This window comes from Cuculus canorus, chromosome 6 (genome assembly GCF_017976375.1).
Source record: "Cuculus canorus isolate bCucCan1 chromosome 6, bCucCan1.pri, whole genome shotgun sequence".
Classification (NCBI taxonomy): domain Eukaryota; kingdom Metazoa; phylum Chordata; class Aves; order Cuculiformes; family Cuculidae; genus Cuculus; species Cuculus canorus.
The window spans coordinates 6,739,340-6,758,232 of NC_071406.1; the positions used below are offsets into that span (position 1 = coordinate 6,739,340).

At 39.4% G+C, this 18,893-nt stretch overlaps 1 protein-coding gene across 6 annotated transcripts in view; it reads right to left on the minus strand.

Moving 5' to 3' along the window:
• Positions 1-18,893, minus strand: part of THSD7B (thrombospondin type 1 domain containing 7B) — a 395,032-nt gene that overhangs the window by 81,649 nt on the left and 294,490 nt on the right. For all 6 annotated transcript variants that reach the window (XM_054070664.1, XM_054070665.1, XM_054070666.1 and 3 more), the window contains one exon: positions 4,264-4,442. In XM_054070664.1, coding sequence (XP_053926639.1) covers positions 4,264-4,442 — 179 coding nt within the window. The remainder of the gene's footprint in view (positions 1-4,263; positions 4,443-18,893) is intronic.

Sequence of the window (18,893 nt, forward strand, 5' to 3'; positions counted from 1 at the left end):
TGTCTTTTGAAAAGAAATTTAGCACTTTTTTTCCCCTGATCAAAAAAAACTGTTTTCTCTCAAGCACGGGTAGGACTAAACCAGTCATTTTCTAAGAAAAGGTTACCAGAAATTCATGTGTCTTCACACTGCTTCTGAGAAATCCGGTCTGTAAATCTACCACTGCCCTCTACCTTCTCCCTTTCATTAAACTTTTGCACGCAACTTCAGGAAAAGTACTTGCAAATGTAATGTGCAAGGTGTCCGTATTTCTCATGTTCTAGAGTGAGCATCAGAAAATGTTATTAAGAATAAAATATTCATTCTGAAGAAAGCAATAAGTTTATATTTCAAATACAGTACATGTTTTTTCCTGCTAGTCCTGCCTTTACAAATGCTCCAAATCCTTTAAAAATGTTTGCTTAAATATATACAGTATCTATAAAGGAAATAAACTACTGGCTATGATATTTGTCCTTTAGCAGGACTGGGTAAGAAAGAGGGGGAGGAAGGAGAAGGAGGGAAAATCTTGACAAGGATATACATTAGAGCAATCAATAAAAAGATAATCCTTGGAATTCATGAGTCTTTAAAATAAGATGCATTTGCTTGTAGTAATCCTAAAAACCTATAACAGAATATTCAAGCAATAAACCCTCCATAAGTCATATTTAACCTTTCATCATGTAGAACTACATATTAAATAGCTTAGCAACTGCATGCTGTGTAAGTGTATTGGAGTAAGAGCAGAAATAGAAAAATGTAAATGCTACACCTCTTTTAACATGCATTGCACAGCCGAGAACATCTGCCAACTGACCCCATAATCCAATCGGCTGTTCAGAAGCAATCATATCCTTAGATAAGAGCTGCACAGCTTCCACATGCAATACTTATTTTTTTAAAAAAAGATGGAAGAAAATGTAGTTAGCCAACTCTTCAATGATTTTCAAACACTTAGATGTACAAGAAGGAAGTAATTCAACATTTTACATGGATCTGCATTAAAATACTGTCACCTCTTCCCCCAAACGCAGTAATTCATCTTTTAATTTCACAGGGCAATAACACAGAGGAAGTTTAAGGCCGAAGTGACTATATCAAATTGAATGATTATATCAGAATACCAAGTGCATACAGCCCACACAAGCTGTTTGTCACTTCTATCAGAAATAACAAAACCTGGAATAAAATCTGGACAGGCTCAACCAAGTCCATCAACTATAATGAGAAGAAGGAATACGTAAAAGCTGAATTAATTCTCCTAACTCTGAGTTTACTGGTTGCATCCGCTGCATAAGCAGTGGACTGCTTGAGAGGCTCTACAGGCAAAGAGGGATGAAGACATCTGAAAGAATGGCTTCAAGATACTCCAGAAGAGCAAAAAGCTCTGTGGAATTAAGAGCATAAAACCCATGGAATATAGGCAATAATAGGATGTGTCATTATCTCTGTATAAAATTAAGCATCTGCTAAAAAGTTCTATCCTAAATACACAAGCAAGCTGCACTGCATAAATTGAACTTACTCTACGAGGATTGTCTTTTACAAAACAGTTTGTGATTCAAATAATTACTTATTTTCATCAAATAAATTGTTTTGATCCTGCAAATTGCCCCTCTCTCCAGAGCAGCAGGTTTGCTAAAGTACCTGTATACGCAGGGTATACATTGTGGGAAATAGTAACACAGAATTGCTGGAATAACGTTTCAAGTAATGCTCTCTGAAGTTAACTTTATGCCAAATATCTGAAAGGCATTAAGAAAAGAACCAAACAACCCACATACAGAGGTCTGCCAAGAAGCCTAGAAAACACCCTTCACAAGAAAAGGGTGAAGAGATTATTTGGCTTGACAAGAAAAATACACAAATTGATTAGGGGCTTTAATTAATGGTTGGATTCAATAATCATAGAATCATAGAATAGTTTGGGTTGGAAGGGACTTTAAAGGTCTTTTCCAATCTAAATGATTCTACGAGTCTGTGATTATATTATTGTTTCTAAGTTATCTAATGTTCATTAACTTGATAAAACATAATATAACACCACAGACAGTGAAAGAGAAAGCAAATCTCAGCACCAAGGTGATTTAGCTTCCTTATGTCCAATGTTGAGCAAAAGCAAGTATTTTACTGCAGGTGTTTAGCTTATATAAAAATAATTAGGATGTCACATATTTATATACGAAGAATCCATAGGGCTTCGTTCTAGGATTAAACACTGAGGAATGACCAGGGGAAACAGAAGACAATCTGTCTTGCAGTGGATTAATGGTATGTGTCCAGCTTAGCTAAACAGCAGCACAATCAGCTAATTCAGTTTACCGTCTGGGCAGACAACTCGTACATGCTGCAATGTGCCTAAGGACCTCGGCGTTTCTAAATCAGTGCCTGAAGTCAAAGTCCAGTGGGTGCAAAGCAAAACTCCTTCCAAACTGCAAAGGACTGAGAAGCGTTTGAGGAGGCACTGCCTAGAATCACATACCCAATAGGTGTATATGTGTGCACATCTAAGTGTACTTAAACATAGATATACATACACACACCCCTTCCTTATTAGCACCATTTCTTCTTATCTTAAAAAGCTCGAATATATATAGGATCTGATGCAATCCTATAAACCCAAATTGGAAAAAGGGAATCCAGTGGTGCGCTAAACTAGCTAGAAATAGCTTCCGCTTGAATCAGAAAAACCACCACCCCTAAACCAAACAAAAACCCAAAACAAAATCCAAAGCAAGCAAACTTACAATACCTCCACCATATCTGAAAAACCCAGACCTTAATGCAATTCCAAGGTGTCACTACTAGAGCCCCCTAATGAATTCAGTGGGCTTTAGATCAAGACGTGCACTACCAATAAAGAGGCAAAAAGCACCAACCGCATTTATATTAATACCAGCCATGGCATTTTGCAAGCACAGTGAACTGATAAAACTTACAAGGACTTAATTTCCAAGTTTAAACTATTTCTTTCCTTTACTATCTTCTGAAGGGCTTTGGAAATTAGCAAATCTAATGTGTGTGGGAATAGGCAACACTTCATAGCAATAAGTTTACATTTAATGGAAGTAGTCTGCTGTGTCTATGGGTAACAAACCCCAGTATCTTTTCATTACAAAGAAGCTTATTGTTACCATAGGACTTACTGCAGGATTTCATTTTGCCTCTTTGGTGATCTGTCTGATCTATTAAGAAAAGCACTGAGGTATGGACAACATACACTTTATTGCAGTTTTATATTTTCATAGTCCCCGCTGCTTCTGTGAGGCTATTGCCTATGAATTTCAAACAGTAATAAGGAAGAAAGAAAAAAAAAAAAAAAAAGCATTTAGCAAGTTTCTCACAGGAAAAAAAATAAACTGCGAAGAAAATGAGGCAAGTTCAGAATCAAGTGTTAGAAGTGGTGCTGCATCCCGGGACAAAACTGCTGCAGTAGCAGTTGCACAGAAAAACAACTGGATCCACCAGCTCTAACACCTACAAGCCATTAAACAAAAAAATCTTTGTATGAATACTATTAAAGGCCTTCTCGCATCCTTTGAAACATATTTTTAAGTATATATATATTCACAACATATATGAAGCCCTTCAGCATGATAAGTTTCTGTCCTATTAATTTTAATAGCTGAATCTGAAATAAAGGACAGGCAAAACTTACTAGTACTTCTTCAGTGTTAATTATTGTTGAGAACTAATCAGCAAATGTAGCAAATCATATCACTATTGGTTTTGCAAAAATGCTTACAGGATTAAACAGTATTTAAGTAGATGCTGATCTTTTTTAAAGAGTAGCAATTTAGGGATTACTTTCGTCTGATGGGATACTTCAATATTGAATATACAGAGATTAATGTTCAAGGGAACTTGTGTTATGTTGAAGGGAAATATTGCTAAAAATAGCGATATATATTTAATGAATGTTTTTGCAGCAACCATAGTCTCAGAGAGAATTAAAGCTTTTAAAATATCCATGACAACTGAGCTCTCTAATATTTATATACTATCCAGGTGGGATTATTTGTTCAGGGTTTTCTGTGCTCTGGGAGATAAAAAATTTCTTTACGTAAGAAATACAGTCGTTCAGGTCAAATTCTGCTTTTACATGAGTACCTCCCCCTCAATCCTCAAGAAGTTCAAGGATTGCCTTCAAAATCTGAGACAAGGTGTGGTCCCAGAGATAACTCCTATTTTTCATTTCTTCACCAGCACGGTATCTTTTGACCACAATTAAAAATACAGTAAGCACAGAGAGAGTTCTGTTGGCTATTTAACGCTGCTCACCTGATTCTTGAGATCCAGCTTTGGGCAGGGACGACCTCCACTGTAAGGCTTCTCCTTAAGCCACTTGGATCGGACTTTCACCCCTGGTCCACAAGAAGAGCTGCAAGGGGACCAACTGGACCAATCGCTTAATTTGCAATCAAACGGGCAAGGGATCGTGCAAGATTCTTCAATGTAACCTAAACCAAAAATTTAAGAAAGGGTTTAATCACTGCAACTAATGAACTCCAAACCTCTGATGTCTCACCGCGATCTTTGTAATCAATGCAAAATGAGAACTTCTTAAAGAGAAGAGATCTGGCAGACTGACAATGCCTTCCCAACGCAAATTTATTATGTTATTTGTTAAAGAAGAGCAGTGACTAAAACTGATTTCTACTTGGTTTAGTCCAATGAAGGCCACAACAAACCTGACTGATATAAAGGACACAGACTGGCAAAAGCATCTGTTGTGGAGCTGGTGGTCACCAAGAGGTGATTAACTTCCCTATGAGACTGTGGCCATAACGAATTCTGGAGTATTAAGTGTACAGCCCACTTTTGTACTCCTTTAGAATTATGCTAGCTGTCTCCAGAGCTGGCACAGACAGGGGGGCAGAGGCTCTCTTCCCAGCCGACAGGACCAGAGGCCCATGGAAGTACCAGAGCTCTGCTCCTGGCAGCTCTTACAAGATCTGCGAAGGACCTGCCTGCAGCTGGCCATCTCGAGCTATGCGGGGTTTGTTCTTGCAAGAAACACACAAAACATGCTTCCCTCTTCTTTCTGGTAGTTCTTTTCATAGAATCATCTTTATCATTATAAATCTTTCCAGCTGGTTTGCCTATTCTGTGTTTCATATATGGCATTATAAAGTTTTGCTTTCACCCTAACTTGGCTTGACATAAAAGTCCTCCCAAGACCATCACTTGTTAAAATCAGAATACCAGACATGTAGGACCAACACCTCGCTGAATTAAAGCCCTCAAGCAAAAAAACCCAAGGTTCCTGCATAGAGACAAAACCCCACAGCTGGTTTAGCAGCTGGCGTATGGGGAGAATGTTTTTCCGAACACAGCACTGGCCTTAGAGCTCCCAGTGTGCAGAAAGCCAGTGGATGCTGGCACTGAATGCTCAGTCCCAGAATTACTGGCACCAGTCTCAGATCAGCAAAGCGGAACAGCTCCTGCACCTTCCTGCTTACTGCGTTGCATTCGTTTTCTGTGAGTTTCTATTATCTGCTTGTCAGGTCTATATGTACTATTTTAATTTTAAAAGAAAAAGAGATTTCACGTGAAGACCACGGAAGTCAGGGGCTGCTAAGATCAGCCTTTATTACAGGCGGCTTTGACCTTCTGACAGCTCTGGCAGTGATGGTCACAGAAATAACTGAATTTCTGATGTTTCTCATTTTATGCACTTTCTTTCTGTTTGGTTTCCATTGCACTAACACTCCCTCTATATTCCTTACCTACAGAATACCAAATTAGCTCATTCAGTTACTCTTCTATGAAGGGCTTCCCCACTTTCTGTCAAGGTGATGGTCACTGCAGCAGAGGGGGGAAAAGCCTCCAGAAACCCAGAAGCAGTTTCCCTCCAAAACTCTCAGACAACGGCCCTAGAGAAATAGGAAACAACAAGGCTGGGGCACAGAGATTACTCTCGTCTGGAGCTGCATTTACCAGCTCTGCCATGTCTGAAATTGCTGCTGCTGCCTCCAAAGCAGGACTGTGTTACAGCCTGAGCATCAACCCACAGCAGCAATACACTGCCTCCTCCCTGGTCTTCATAGTGAGGGCAATATGAAGAAAGGTCCAGACTATTCAGGCACCCTCCACTGGAAAATATCCTCCTTCTACAAGTACAAGAAATACCGATGTTGCTTTTGTACACAGTGCCTTAAGAAATGCCAGAAACAACAGTAGTTTGCTCCTTCAGTTCAATGATGCTCTATTTCTTCTCTCTTTTTCCTCTGTGATGGTACCGTTTCCACTCCCTTTACGGCAGCCACCCTGTAGCCTGACAGCTGCAATCATTTTTCACCAGTAACTCACACTGTAACTCTTCCCTAAAGCTGCAAAACCATCCCCATACAGTGTGCTCTCTTCACTCTGCTACCTCTTATCTCGCATTACATTGCCTTTTCATTAGCAGCTTCAGAGCCATGGGAATTAGGTATCTTAATTATTATCCATTACCGTGATGTTCGCATGTTTGAGATATTTCAACTTTGCATGTTTTGCATTCTCATCTGAGATTACACCCATGCACGCACATATACAAATATTTCCAAAACAGACTTGCTTTCCCCCCCCAAAATGAAAGTCCAAAATATCCCACTAATATTCTATTCCAGCTGCTTAGGTTGTCACTCAAAGCAATTCATAATGCATTATGATAAGTAAAAGAAATTTTCTCATGATAGATTTATGAGAAGCATTTCTTAGGCAGTTCTCCAAAGAGTTCTGTTCCACCACTGTATGAAATATCATTTTTCCTTGGGCTGTGTGACAGCCTGGGTAATTAACTCTCAACAGAAACAGAGAGAGTGCCTTGTTTCAAAGTAAGATTAGACAAAGGGGTTATCAAGTTATCAGTGAAGGTAAAATGGGCGAAGACTTTCGGTAGTTCAAGACTTACCCCTATACTAAAGAGAAATATAAGATCAAAAAGAGAAATATAAGGAAGAGGAAGGAAAAGTTACAATAAACAAAACTAAAGAAACCTATCGTATTACATCTCCAGGAACTGCTGTGGGCATCCCTCAGTGAACCACAGAATTTTTAAAGACATCCTGTTGCTAAGAGGCCAGATCATTACTTTTTGAGTTTCCTTACCAATATTTCTAAATTACATTAAGTATAAACAAATAATGGCTAGCTAATAGAGCATTAAATTACCAAACTGCCCAGAGGAAGCCATTGTACATATTGAACAATGCTACAGAATCAAAATGGGAACATAACTTTCTTTCAAGCTTTTCTCACAGGCTGCCATTATTTCTTCCATCAATCACTTGAGGTTAGTCCTGTGCCGAAATACCCAAGGATCAAAGATTTCATTCAACAAAAATTTTCCTCCAAAAGCCTTTGTGTGAGGCGTCCTCTCTGCCCTGACAGAGAACGTCTTTATGGCTATCTTTTTATGAGAAACTAGTAAATAATGTGCTCACCTCCATCCACTGCCTATGAGAATGGGATATTTGTTTTTCTCTGTAGGAACCAAGCAGTGGCTTGCTGTTGTCAGGGAGCTGAAAAGACTTCAGTTTGGATACCCACAATAATCCTAGCACTGGTATTCTCGTAAAACTTGTAGCATCGGCAATGTGCATAACTCAAAACAAACAAAAATAACAAGGGAGATATGCTATTAAAAGAACCTGTTAATAAAGAATTCTATGCTCAGGCTACTATCCAGAGAAATACTTCTTACCATAATGGAAAATGAATAAAGGAATCAGCATAGACACATTTCCGAGTCATTGTCACTCAGCTTGGGGAGATTAATTCAAGGCTGAGTTTATGCAGCTGGTTTTGTCAGTGTCATCCTTAAACATCTCACTCATCCATCTCCCATTCCCTGTCTTTCTCTCCTCTACAGAACTTGATAGCAAAAATTTGATGAGTTTCCAAGACCTTCTATGGAAAAAAGACATCCTCTCCTCTCCAGTCCTGTTCAGTTTGTTTTCCACGTGTTCTTACACTGTTTCTTGAAGTTTCCTTTAACCTCTTTTTTCAGTCCTCAAAATCTAAAATATCGTTGAAATAAATGCCATTTAATTTATAAACAACAGATGAGAGCCTCTGTCCTATCCAAACCAGGCTTCTGAACATCACAGAGCTGGAGCTGCATAGACAGATGTCGCAGAAGGCAGTGACCACAACACCAGCTCATGAGATATTTAAGTAGACACTTCGAAACATACGACTGGGAATAGTCCTGAATTGGCAGCAAAATTGAGCTGGATGATCAAATAAGCCTTTTCTATATTTAAGCGCTATTGTTTTACTACTGAGACACCAACAATGTAAAGGGATGAACAAATGCATTTACCTAGACTGCACAGCTCATTTTACTATTATTTATTCATTAAGAACAATGCGCTTTTTGCTCTACAAACCACAAATGGAGTCCTTCCCTAGAGTGGCTATAATAAACAAAGCACCCACAGATTACACAGGATGTACTGAGTAGGCTCAAACACACGATGTAGCAACCATTACTTGTCTGATTTCTTCTGTGCAACCCAAGAGACAAAGCAATAGCCGATAGATGAATAAAGTGAAGGTGATGGTCTGGTGAGTGTCAGACGTTAAGGCTCAAATACATGGTGTAAAAACTGTTACTGTCTCATTTTTGCTCGGCACCCCAAACCACCCAAGGCAATAAGAGGCAGCTGGTAGGTGTCAGCAGCACAGAAGTATGAAAAGGCTGTGCGTTGCACTGCAGCGTAGGGTGGGAGTTTTGCAGTAGTGCAATTTCTTCCCCACCTACCCAAGACACTGTACGTACCACACCAGGCAGAGCCAGCAAGGGGCTGCAGTGTCCTTCCATGTCCCCCTTTATATTCACAAGTGGATCATGGTGGGAGAAGCAGGTGATTAGTAGGTTTACAAGCTAACATAAGGCATTGACATCCACCTGATTGTTGCATTTCCAAATGATAAAGCTGTTGCAGGTGTAAGGTCTGCACACAGTGTTAAACAACAGTGCCAACAGGATTCCAAGAGGCTGACTTAAAAGTGATTCGAAAATAAACATGTCTTCAGCAGCTTTGGGAACAGATGCACTTCTAATTGAATTGGCTTTAAACTCATTTCTATCCTCTCTAACATATTTCATCATTTCAATTAACAAACTCCTAGCACTTCTACCCTTGTTAGTAAACCTTGAGGTGCTTCATAAAACTCAAGGTCATCACTATGAGAGGGACAATTCAGTGCATCACCGCAACTGCCACTGGTAATAACACCCATAATTTTCCTTGGAGTCTACGGGATAAAAGAGATCACCCTTTAACAAACAAGCCAGCTGCAGAGTGGACAGTGACAGAAGAAATGTTTCTAATTACACCGACCAAAGGTAGAGAGGAAAAAAAAATTATTTATTTTGCAATTAATATTTACATTCATTTGGTTACTGACTGTGAAATATGTAGAATAACACCGGTAAATCCATGTGGCGCTAAAAGTCTAATAGCTAAAGACTTTATAAAGGAGACCTGGTGGACCACAGCAGCTGGTGAGCCAGATTCTGCTCAGCTGAAGCTCTGTGATCTCCTACAAAGCAAACCTCATGTTTTATCTTGGGTTAACAGTCAGCACCAAGCATGGACTGTAGTTAAGATACTAATAACTGTACCAGCTGATCACAACCCTATAGATGGGGCTTTCCCAATGTGCTATGGATAAGGCAGTCACTAGCCTTGGGATGCACAGCATGACAAAAGGCACCAGAACCTTGTGAGCTACAAGTGGAGTACCTCATCCTAAGCAACTCAAGTCCAAACATTTAAATCCTGCTTCAAGGATTATATTATTAAATGAAGAATTATATTATAAAATGAAGAAAGCTAAGCAGAATAAGTTTGGGAGTCTTAGAGTTGCTAACAACTTCAGCTGCATCTGAAAAGGATGTAATATTGCCATGGAACAAATGTTTAATATTTTCCTTTTTTTTTAATACACAAGGATTTGAGAGATTTTATGCATTATTAGTCTGCTAGCTGGGAAATTTAAGAGATAAACTAATGAATACATTCAGTAAATGTACAACCAAAAAACCCAGCAAAAATAATTTTTACATCCAATATTTTGCAAATCTCAAATAACGGACCCTTAGCTAATTTATTCCCACTTGCTCTTCTCAACAAAGAAGCATAGGCTCTCATTATCTCAGAGTAGACTGATTATAGATTCTAAATAGACCGGAGAGGACTTGTAAAAAACACTGGTAAGTTTAACTCAACATTATTGTTATTGAAATTCATCCAAAGGTTGGTTTTATTGCTCAATTTCACAGTCTCTATAAATCCTGATGAGGCAGTTGGGTCGATGCTGACTTTGCATTATGATTCCTAATTTCTTTTGATTTTGCATTACAGTTTTCTTCCCTAAAGAAATTGCAAGCTTACACTGCGAGTTGCATGCAAACCATAACAGTTGATATATTTAATCTTCTAACTAAATAAGGAAATCTCAATTAATCAGCACATTCCTCGTAACAGCGTGCAGAGCAAGCTGAGAACTCTTCCAGAGAAGAGAGGCTCGTCTGCTGCCTTCTGAGTGCAAATGAACAGTAGGACTTCATAGCATACATTCATCTCACAGGGAAGTTCTGGTGCAGAAATCCAGTGCACAAATCCGTCTGGGCTCCGGAATCAACTGCAGAAATGATTCCGCCTCCTCCTAGGGCTGCTCCCCGGCAGTGAAGGGCTGGGCTGGCTGCTTGGGAGCCCTCACATCTTAAGGGAGTCCTTATTCAAATAAAAAAAAATATATCCCCTGGAATCAATAGCTGTTATGGTAGTAGCTCAGCTGTGTTTTTCTATATACTTTGCTCATCATCCTGCCACTGGGAAAATCATCTACTTTGTCCAAACAAAATTGAATAGCTTTTTTTTTGTTCTTTATCAATGTTGTCATCTTCCATATATCAGGGAAGAAAGTCATCCCACTGTACTTTATTATGAAATGGTTAGCATATATGTTTTTCAGGCTACTCAATTAATAGTACAAGCAGATTTTAAAAACAAACTTGAGATTTTGTTTACTTTTTGCTATTATTATGAGATTTAGATACTAAACCAAGGCTTTTTTTTTTTTAAAGGCTGAACACACTTCTGCAATACATCAGGAAGACAAGATTAAATTGTCCACAGACCATCAAATTCCCCTCTTTCTCCTACATCTGACTTCTCTCAGAGGCCCAATTGCACAGTAGTTCTGAAAATAGATGTGCATTGCAGAGTGCTCTGAAGATCAATATAGACTCAGGTGATTTGGACCGGGAGAGAAAGTCTCTTCCAGAGCCAAGGGTCCATCACTGGGAGAAAGCTGACACCAAACATCACCAAAAATATCCACCCCTATCAGTAAATCATATATGGCCTGAAGGTCAATGGTTTCAGGCTCTGCTGGAGCACACTAAGAAACTCAATTTGAGAGTTCGGGGTTCTCCACAGAGAGCATCTTTTTGCCACTTTCCAAACATACAATGTTAAGCGCTGTCAACACAATATGGCACCTCATTTCAGCTGCCAAGCTGTGACCCCAAGATACAGACAAGCCTCATTTGGACAACTTCCCTCGAACAGCAACACAACCGTTTCTATTTTACAGAATGGGAAAGGCTGATACGTTTCCTTGTATCCTGACAATTAGCACAGATTGTGCTTTATAATACTGTTCTTATAAATAAACCACAAGATGACTCTGCAGAAGTAAAGAAGACAAAGCAATTAGATCTATATACAATTAATATTATTAAGTAGGCTCATGATAACATGAAAAAAACCCTTACTTTTACTCTTTTTTTTTTTCTTTTCTCTTTAAATGTACATTCCTAATAGTTTAATGTAGAAACTCAAGAGATATTGCCAAGTGGAAGGGCTCCTGTTCAAGAGCATCTCAGACAGGCACTGAAAAGATAGAGAGAAGCTTCTAAGCCCACAGCGACCTCCGCAGCCTCCCTCCCAACTGTCACGGGAGGTCAGTGACACGGTGACCACTCAGATCAATATGTTTAAATCAATATACACCACCTCAATTCCTTCTTGTCTCATCAACACTAAATAGGAAACCTAACTACAGCCTTTAATTATGCTGCTGCTGTTTTAAAGATGCCACTAACCATTACCAACATTAGGAAGATCTGTGAGCACTTTTCTGAACACCAGGTAGCGACTACAAGGTCCAGTCTGCTTGGATGAGACGTTTTGCTCCTGCTATCAGAGGTCACCTTGCTACAGAGGGAGGGATACGAACGCACCTGACCTCCTTAAATAAAGCTGTACCATACAAAACATCTAATGGAAACAGGGTTTTAAGAAATGGAACAGTCCTCCTGGCTTTCCACAGCTTAGGCATAGGGAGAGCGTCACAACACAATTAGATGATGGAAAATCTTGAGATGGAAGTAGAACATTTTTGTGACGTTAGCAGTCTCCAGCACGTAGTGATGTACTGAATTCCTGATAGACTTTTGTTTCAATTTTGCAGCATGACTTTGAGCACTCTGGTTCTGTAGTTCAATCCCCTCTGCTGAGGGACTTCAATGAATTCAGACAGAAGCAGAAAGCAATGCAATGTTGTTGAATAATATGATTTTTAATGGTGACTCCTCCATGTTACCAAATACAAATGAGATCCAAGATTTCACAGGGGGATTCTCTGTCTAGTGAAGGATATTAGAAGTTTTGCAAACCAGGTTCTCAGTGGTTTTACACCATCCTCACTTGCAAACCTTTGAGAGATTTCAAAGTATATTTCAGACTGAGGTAGGATAAATTCTCAGTTACTCATCAATACTATTACGATAATCCTCAGAGCAGACCAAGCTGAAATTTAATTTTATCCACGTTTCCTAATTCAGGCTCATTTCCTCAAATCTTCTAAATTCAGCTGTTGCTATGTTTCTGAGTTGCTCTCCGAAACTCTTTGATCAAGCTGACTACATCAGGCACCTTAAAGGATAACCAGTACGTGCCCACCTCCCCGTTTCATGCTAGCTTTACTGCCGTATGCAGTGCTCCAGCAAGCTCACTGCTGCTCTGGCAGTCAGCTCATTTTATTCGGACACGGGCCTATGTGCAAAAAGTGGAATTCTTATTTTTGTACATCTCTTATTCCATACAAGCAGGAACACATCATGTTGCTTCTAACAATCTTCAGAATATGTCAGATCTGAATCCTTTTAACTCTGACTGAAATCCACTAAAAGACCCACTACATCCAGCTGCCACAGGGCTTTTCCACTTAACAATGATTTGTCATCCATTTATTTGCCTGAAAGTCCTGCTCATCAGAGCTGTAAAAAAGGCAAACAGGCTAAAAAAAAATGGAAAAAACTACATAAGACACAAGAGGAATCCTGTGAACTACCACTAGTACATGTCATGTCCCCGTATAACTACATGTCTCAAAGGGATCATGAAGCTCTCCATGAGCAGAAGAGTGTAGAGGTCTTAACACCAGGCTACATACTTCATGAAAAGGCTTAGGCTAAAACAGTATTTCTGCATACTTCCAATATAACATATTAAATGGAATGACACACAGGGAGAGAAAATGTTAATTCTAATTCTGCCTCTGTATGGTAACATTTTATTAAAGCCTTGCTTCATATCAGGCTGTATTTGTGATAAATGCATTATTAAAGTTGAAGAGATGGGCCACATTTCAAAGAGACACTCTTTCTGTAGACAACTGCAGAAATCTGAGCAGTAGATTGCCCAGTGCATTAACTTGCTATCAAAGCTCTTCTAAAACTCTGATAGACTATTTCTACACTGAGTTACTTTTTCTACACCGAGTTACTATTTCTACCCTAAAAACATTCCCACCTCCTATGGAAGAGCTTTAATCAACCTGTCAAAAACAGATTAAAATTGACTGAGTCTAATAATAGAAACAAAAGGCACGGACGTGAGCATGGGTGGGCAGAGGTGGTCCAGCAAGTGGAGGCTGACAGCGATTGGCAAGAACAAAAAAGCCTGTTTGAAGTTCATAAAAAACCATCCTTCTGCATAGTCTGGTACTGCTGCCTCTTCAAAAGGGTCATTTTATGGAATGCAGCTAAAAGCATAAAAGAAATTTGGGCAAAAAGACCTGCCATAAAAATTTATGTTTAGAGCCAAGAAGTAACAACAGACATCACTATGACTAAATACCGCATCTACAGAGGATGCTGCTCAAACAGCTAATCCTCTAAATATTTCCTCATAAGATGCATGCTTCCGCTCTGTAAGAAGATAAAGATCTAGAACAACGTGCATTTCTTCATACTAATGCCTCAGGGGAAGTCTTACCTTACTTTAAATAAGTGTCTTTGATAGTCGGTTTGACCCATTCCAAAATAACTTTTTTTGATGACTGTTTACCTTTGATATTGTTGCCAGAAAAGCACAGACAACAGCAATGTCTGAACAGTTGTCTTGTGATCCAATTTCACTTGACATGTCTTTTAATATCCAGGAACTGTGGCCAAATTTTCTTATGGCAAATGGATTTTGGAAAAAAAAAGGAAAGGAAAAGATAGGAAATAAGTAAATGTTCTTTGAGCACTGTTATGAGAGCAATATGTAAAAAGCCTGTAGTCACACAAGAAATGGAGGGCAGGTCCTTTACGAGCTCTGTTTCTGTGCTTACAGCTCCCCTGACAGCCACAGCTGTAATTAAGAGTGTCACTGCACACCCAAGGAGATGTTTAGAAATGTCAGAAAGAAGTCCAGAGGAAAACCCAGCCAGGATTTCGGGGCTAAATTTAGCAACTATTTAGCTCTGAGATAGAAGAATATCATTCAAAGGTGATAGTGGCTTTGAAGAGTCCTGAAGTGAGGACACAAGGGTAGAACAGTCCCATCTCCATCTGGGAACACCTTTTAGCCATCTGTGATCCAAACCCAAACTTAATTCCCCTGTCAGGACGTGGGATGGACAGAAAATAAGGTGAAGTTTTAGATGAAATTTCTTCCTCAAGCAGTCTTTGAAAAACCTTTGTCCTGGTAATAGTAATTTTCCTGTAATAAAAAGGCCACAGAGAGATATACTACAGAGACACACAGGGGAAACCACAGAGAGAAACAGGAGTATTGTATTATTTAATTAAACTCAAATGACAAAAGAAGGGTAGGGTAGTCTGAACACAAGGTCTACATGTCATCATTAACCAACGGTGCCAAGACCACCTACTAGTCACACACTTTAAAGAAGAGGGAGGCATCCCAAGGCTGTCCTGTGTGGGGTCTGGGGCTAGGAAGAGGACAGCCAGGGCAGAGTTGTCTGTTTTCCTTGGAAAAGAAATAAAGCTGTCAAGAACAAGGTCTCCAGAAATGATACCTCATCCATAAGATGTTTGTGGGATGCTGTTTATGGGACCATAGAAACCACCTAATGCTAAAGCTTGTTGGATTCTGGAATCAACGGTTTATGCTAAAAAAAGAAATTTCAATATACAATTTAATTTAGGACAAGAATGAAATTAAATGCTTAAGAATATTTTCAAAAATGTAAGTTTTGATTTCTGAATATTTTTAAAACAAAATCAGGAGTTTTGTCAACAATTTCATTCTTCAAAATAAAATTTACCAGATACAGAAAAATGTATACTGCAGTGAATGCCAGAACAGACAAGCTTTCAAAAATAAACAGGTATGTATTCCATACATAGCTTTTTCTGTCAAAATTGCTATCTTGCAGAAAAGGTAAGTTTTGCTATCAGTCCACCATAAGCTTGGGTTGTATTTCTTTAACCTATTACAGTCTGCTTTTAGTTTTTCAACGTATACAAAAATAATTTTGCGGAAAGATTATTAAAAACTCATGATTAAAAGCTACTTGAAAATAGCTCATTTTCTCCTAATACAACAGTGCAGGGATTCAGAAGCTGCAAGGTTTCAGAGCAGGTCCTCGTGCTAACTCGCAGGTAGGTCATATGATGTCTATCAAGCTGGTGGCCAGGATTTTCACGTAAGGAAGTGTAAACCCCAGATGAATGCCCTGGGTAGAAATACAGCACTACTCTGAGCTGACCTTTCAGAGAATCATATTTCATGAGACTTGATGCTACCTGGTTTTCAGCAGGAGGAGTTGAAATTCCTGATCCATGACCTTTGCATACTGTCCTAAATCTCTCAAAGCTGGGAACACAGCTGATCAGGACAGAAGCAGCACTGTCACAGCTGGCACACGCTGCCCTGAAGCACCTCAGAGCAGGGAACATCCCTCCAGCAACCACAAAAACTATAAAGCTTTACATTACCAAAATTTTTAACTCCTCCTCATGCACCTATTTGCTAAAATCCCACCCGTTCGGCATTAAAGATGACATTTTCAAGGAGTCACCTTACCAGCAGCATTTCCAGTAGCAGTGTAATGTTGACCTGCCTGGGAAGAGCTAAGCGAGACCCCTGCATCAGCAGGCGTGGGGGAACCCTCTGAGAAACCCCAATCCTCTTTGATTTGCCCACCTGCAACTAGACCATGTACAACAAAACACTGTGCTGTTAAGGATAAAGGGGTATACGAGCATCCCTGCCAAGTTCTTCATAAATTTAAGGATAATTAAAGCATTTTAAGATGCCTGTTCGTTGAAGCTAACTGCTCTGTGCTTTAAAGCCAGGACCTATTTGTCTGTTGTGTCTTGCTTTCAGGTTTCTGTTGTTGTGAGCACAGCAGAATTTGAATAGCATAAGCGCTCTTCATAAATTCCTGTTTTCCATAAATTGCCCGTTGGATCAAAAGCTGAACCCTCTGCGCAAAAGCACAAAATCTCCAGCCTTTGATTTGGAACAGATGAGGCACCCTATGTTGCTCTAAGATTAAAAAAAATCCTGCTGGCACAGCACACGCAAAAGAGAGGCAAAGGAACTACATGAAATAATTCAAAACAAAGAGGTGGAAATTCAAAAATAGTACGAGGCACTCAGATGACAGATTGAGAAGCAGTTGAACCACAATGAGGAGGACAATTTCATGTCCAAAGAGGATGCTCAAAAATATCATCTAGAGAACAGAACTCTAGACTAGCAGCAAGCTGAATAAAATATAAGCCAGTCTTCTGATGGGGAGATAAATTGAGGCAAATTATCAATTACACTTTTGTAATATAGTTACAGATACTTATCTCTATCCTTAATTTCATAATTGTGTTTCCAAATTAAAGGAAGGAAAAGAAGCGCAAATCAACTCTGGCAAGAAAAGAACTGGCTCAATCCGGAAACTGCAGGTTATTCATTTCTTGACCTTACTGAATGGGCCATCAAAGAAAATTATAACATCGCTAAAATAAATTATAACATCACTAAAATAAAAAATCACATTAAAAAAAAAAAGCTACAGTATGTGTTTTTCTAAACATCAGATAAAAGATTTGGAGTAGAAAGAAACAAAACTCAGAAAAGTCTGGGGTTTGTATTTTTAAGCTTCTCATATTTGAGCTAACTCCAGAATAAAATGCAGTGAGGATAGGTAAATTAGCCAAGGTGCGACCTGTGGAACCACTACAGTTGGCTCAAAGTGTTCACACAAGCTGTGCTCAGCTGTGCTGGGTCAGGGCAGAGGCCCCTCCAGCCCAGGACTCGGGTCCTGACAGAAGGAACCGTAGAACAGGCAAGCTACCAGTGCATTTCCATTAAGGCAGAGTTGGAATGCTCCTGGCTTCATTGTTCTCGGACCTTGGGGTACTCTATATGCAGTGACTACACCAATGGGGAGAAAATCCATTTCCTGTTGAGAATGTATGCTTAAAGAGTTAATACATTTGCAGATAATAGGCTTAGCAGAGTTGGAGTCCAGCCTGCTGACAAGCACAGAGGAACAGACTTAAACGGTTTTTTGGTTTGTTTCTTTCACCCCAACTTGCAAATGCCGAATTGCTCACAAGACTCAGCTTAAGATCACGGCCTCAAACCCTGAAATACGCAGTGATTAATTTCTATATTAGACTCAAACTCACAGTACATTCACTTGATAACTATGATACATTCACCTAATAAGTCACACTGACACAAGCGAACTAAACCCTACTGAAGTGGTAAGTTGAACAGCCAAGTTTCAGTCAGGGAAAGTGAAAATCATTGCTGTGAGAAGTCAAGAGCCCAGAGTTTGCTCTCTAGAAAAGCTACAGACTGACCAATTTTATTCGACACCATTTTTACTGTCCTATACCTTGTACCCCTGGCATTATGAAGTCGCGGACAAACTTAAATCTACTTTTAAGGCAAAGTTTGCATCCTTACATCTGTCTTTCTACTCTTTGTAGAAGTTCTTCAAAAGGATCCAGCAAAGAACTGAGGTCTAAGTCTTACAACTTTTCGCTTTTGTCCTGGTTCAAGGGAAAGAGAGAGTATGGTCCTGCAAATGGAAAAGATCAGGATACAAAGAGAAGTGAAAAGACCTGAAAGAAGAACATCACGCTTACCCCCACAGATCATGAAGCAAGAACAACGCCTAGATGTCATTCAATATATAAGGTGATGGCTTAATTAGTCATAAATATGGTCAGCCAGCAAATGCTAAAAGGTTATCTGATACTAATTGTGAACAAGATAAACTGAGCTGCTTAAAAAAACCTTGTCATGAATAATTTCTCAGAGCTAAGCAATTCTGCATGCTTCTGTAATTTGCTCTTCTCTACTACGGTTGAATAACATTCTGCTAATTATTAATTGGATAATGATTTGTTTCTATCGCTAATTCAATAATGCGTTCAGAGGTGCATTTTGAAAGCTCCCAGCTCGAGAGACCATAAATATCGGGCTTATTTTCACCGAACGCCTCTGGCTGGAAGGTAGGTGCCAAATGAGGGAAATGAAGCTTACGAAGCTTTCTGCCCACTTTTGGACACTCTGCACCCAAAGTCACTGAAACGTCCACGTCCTTTGGAGACCAAGGCAAGACTGCTTTCCTGCTTGCCTTACAAGGAATAGAAGGTG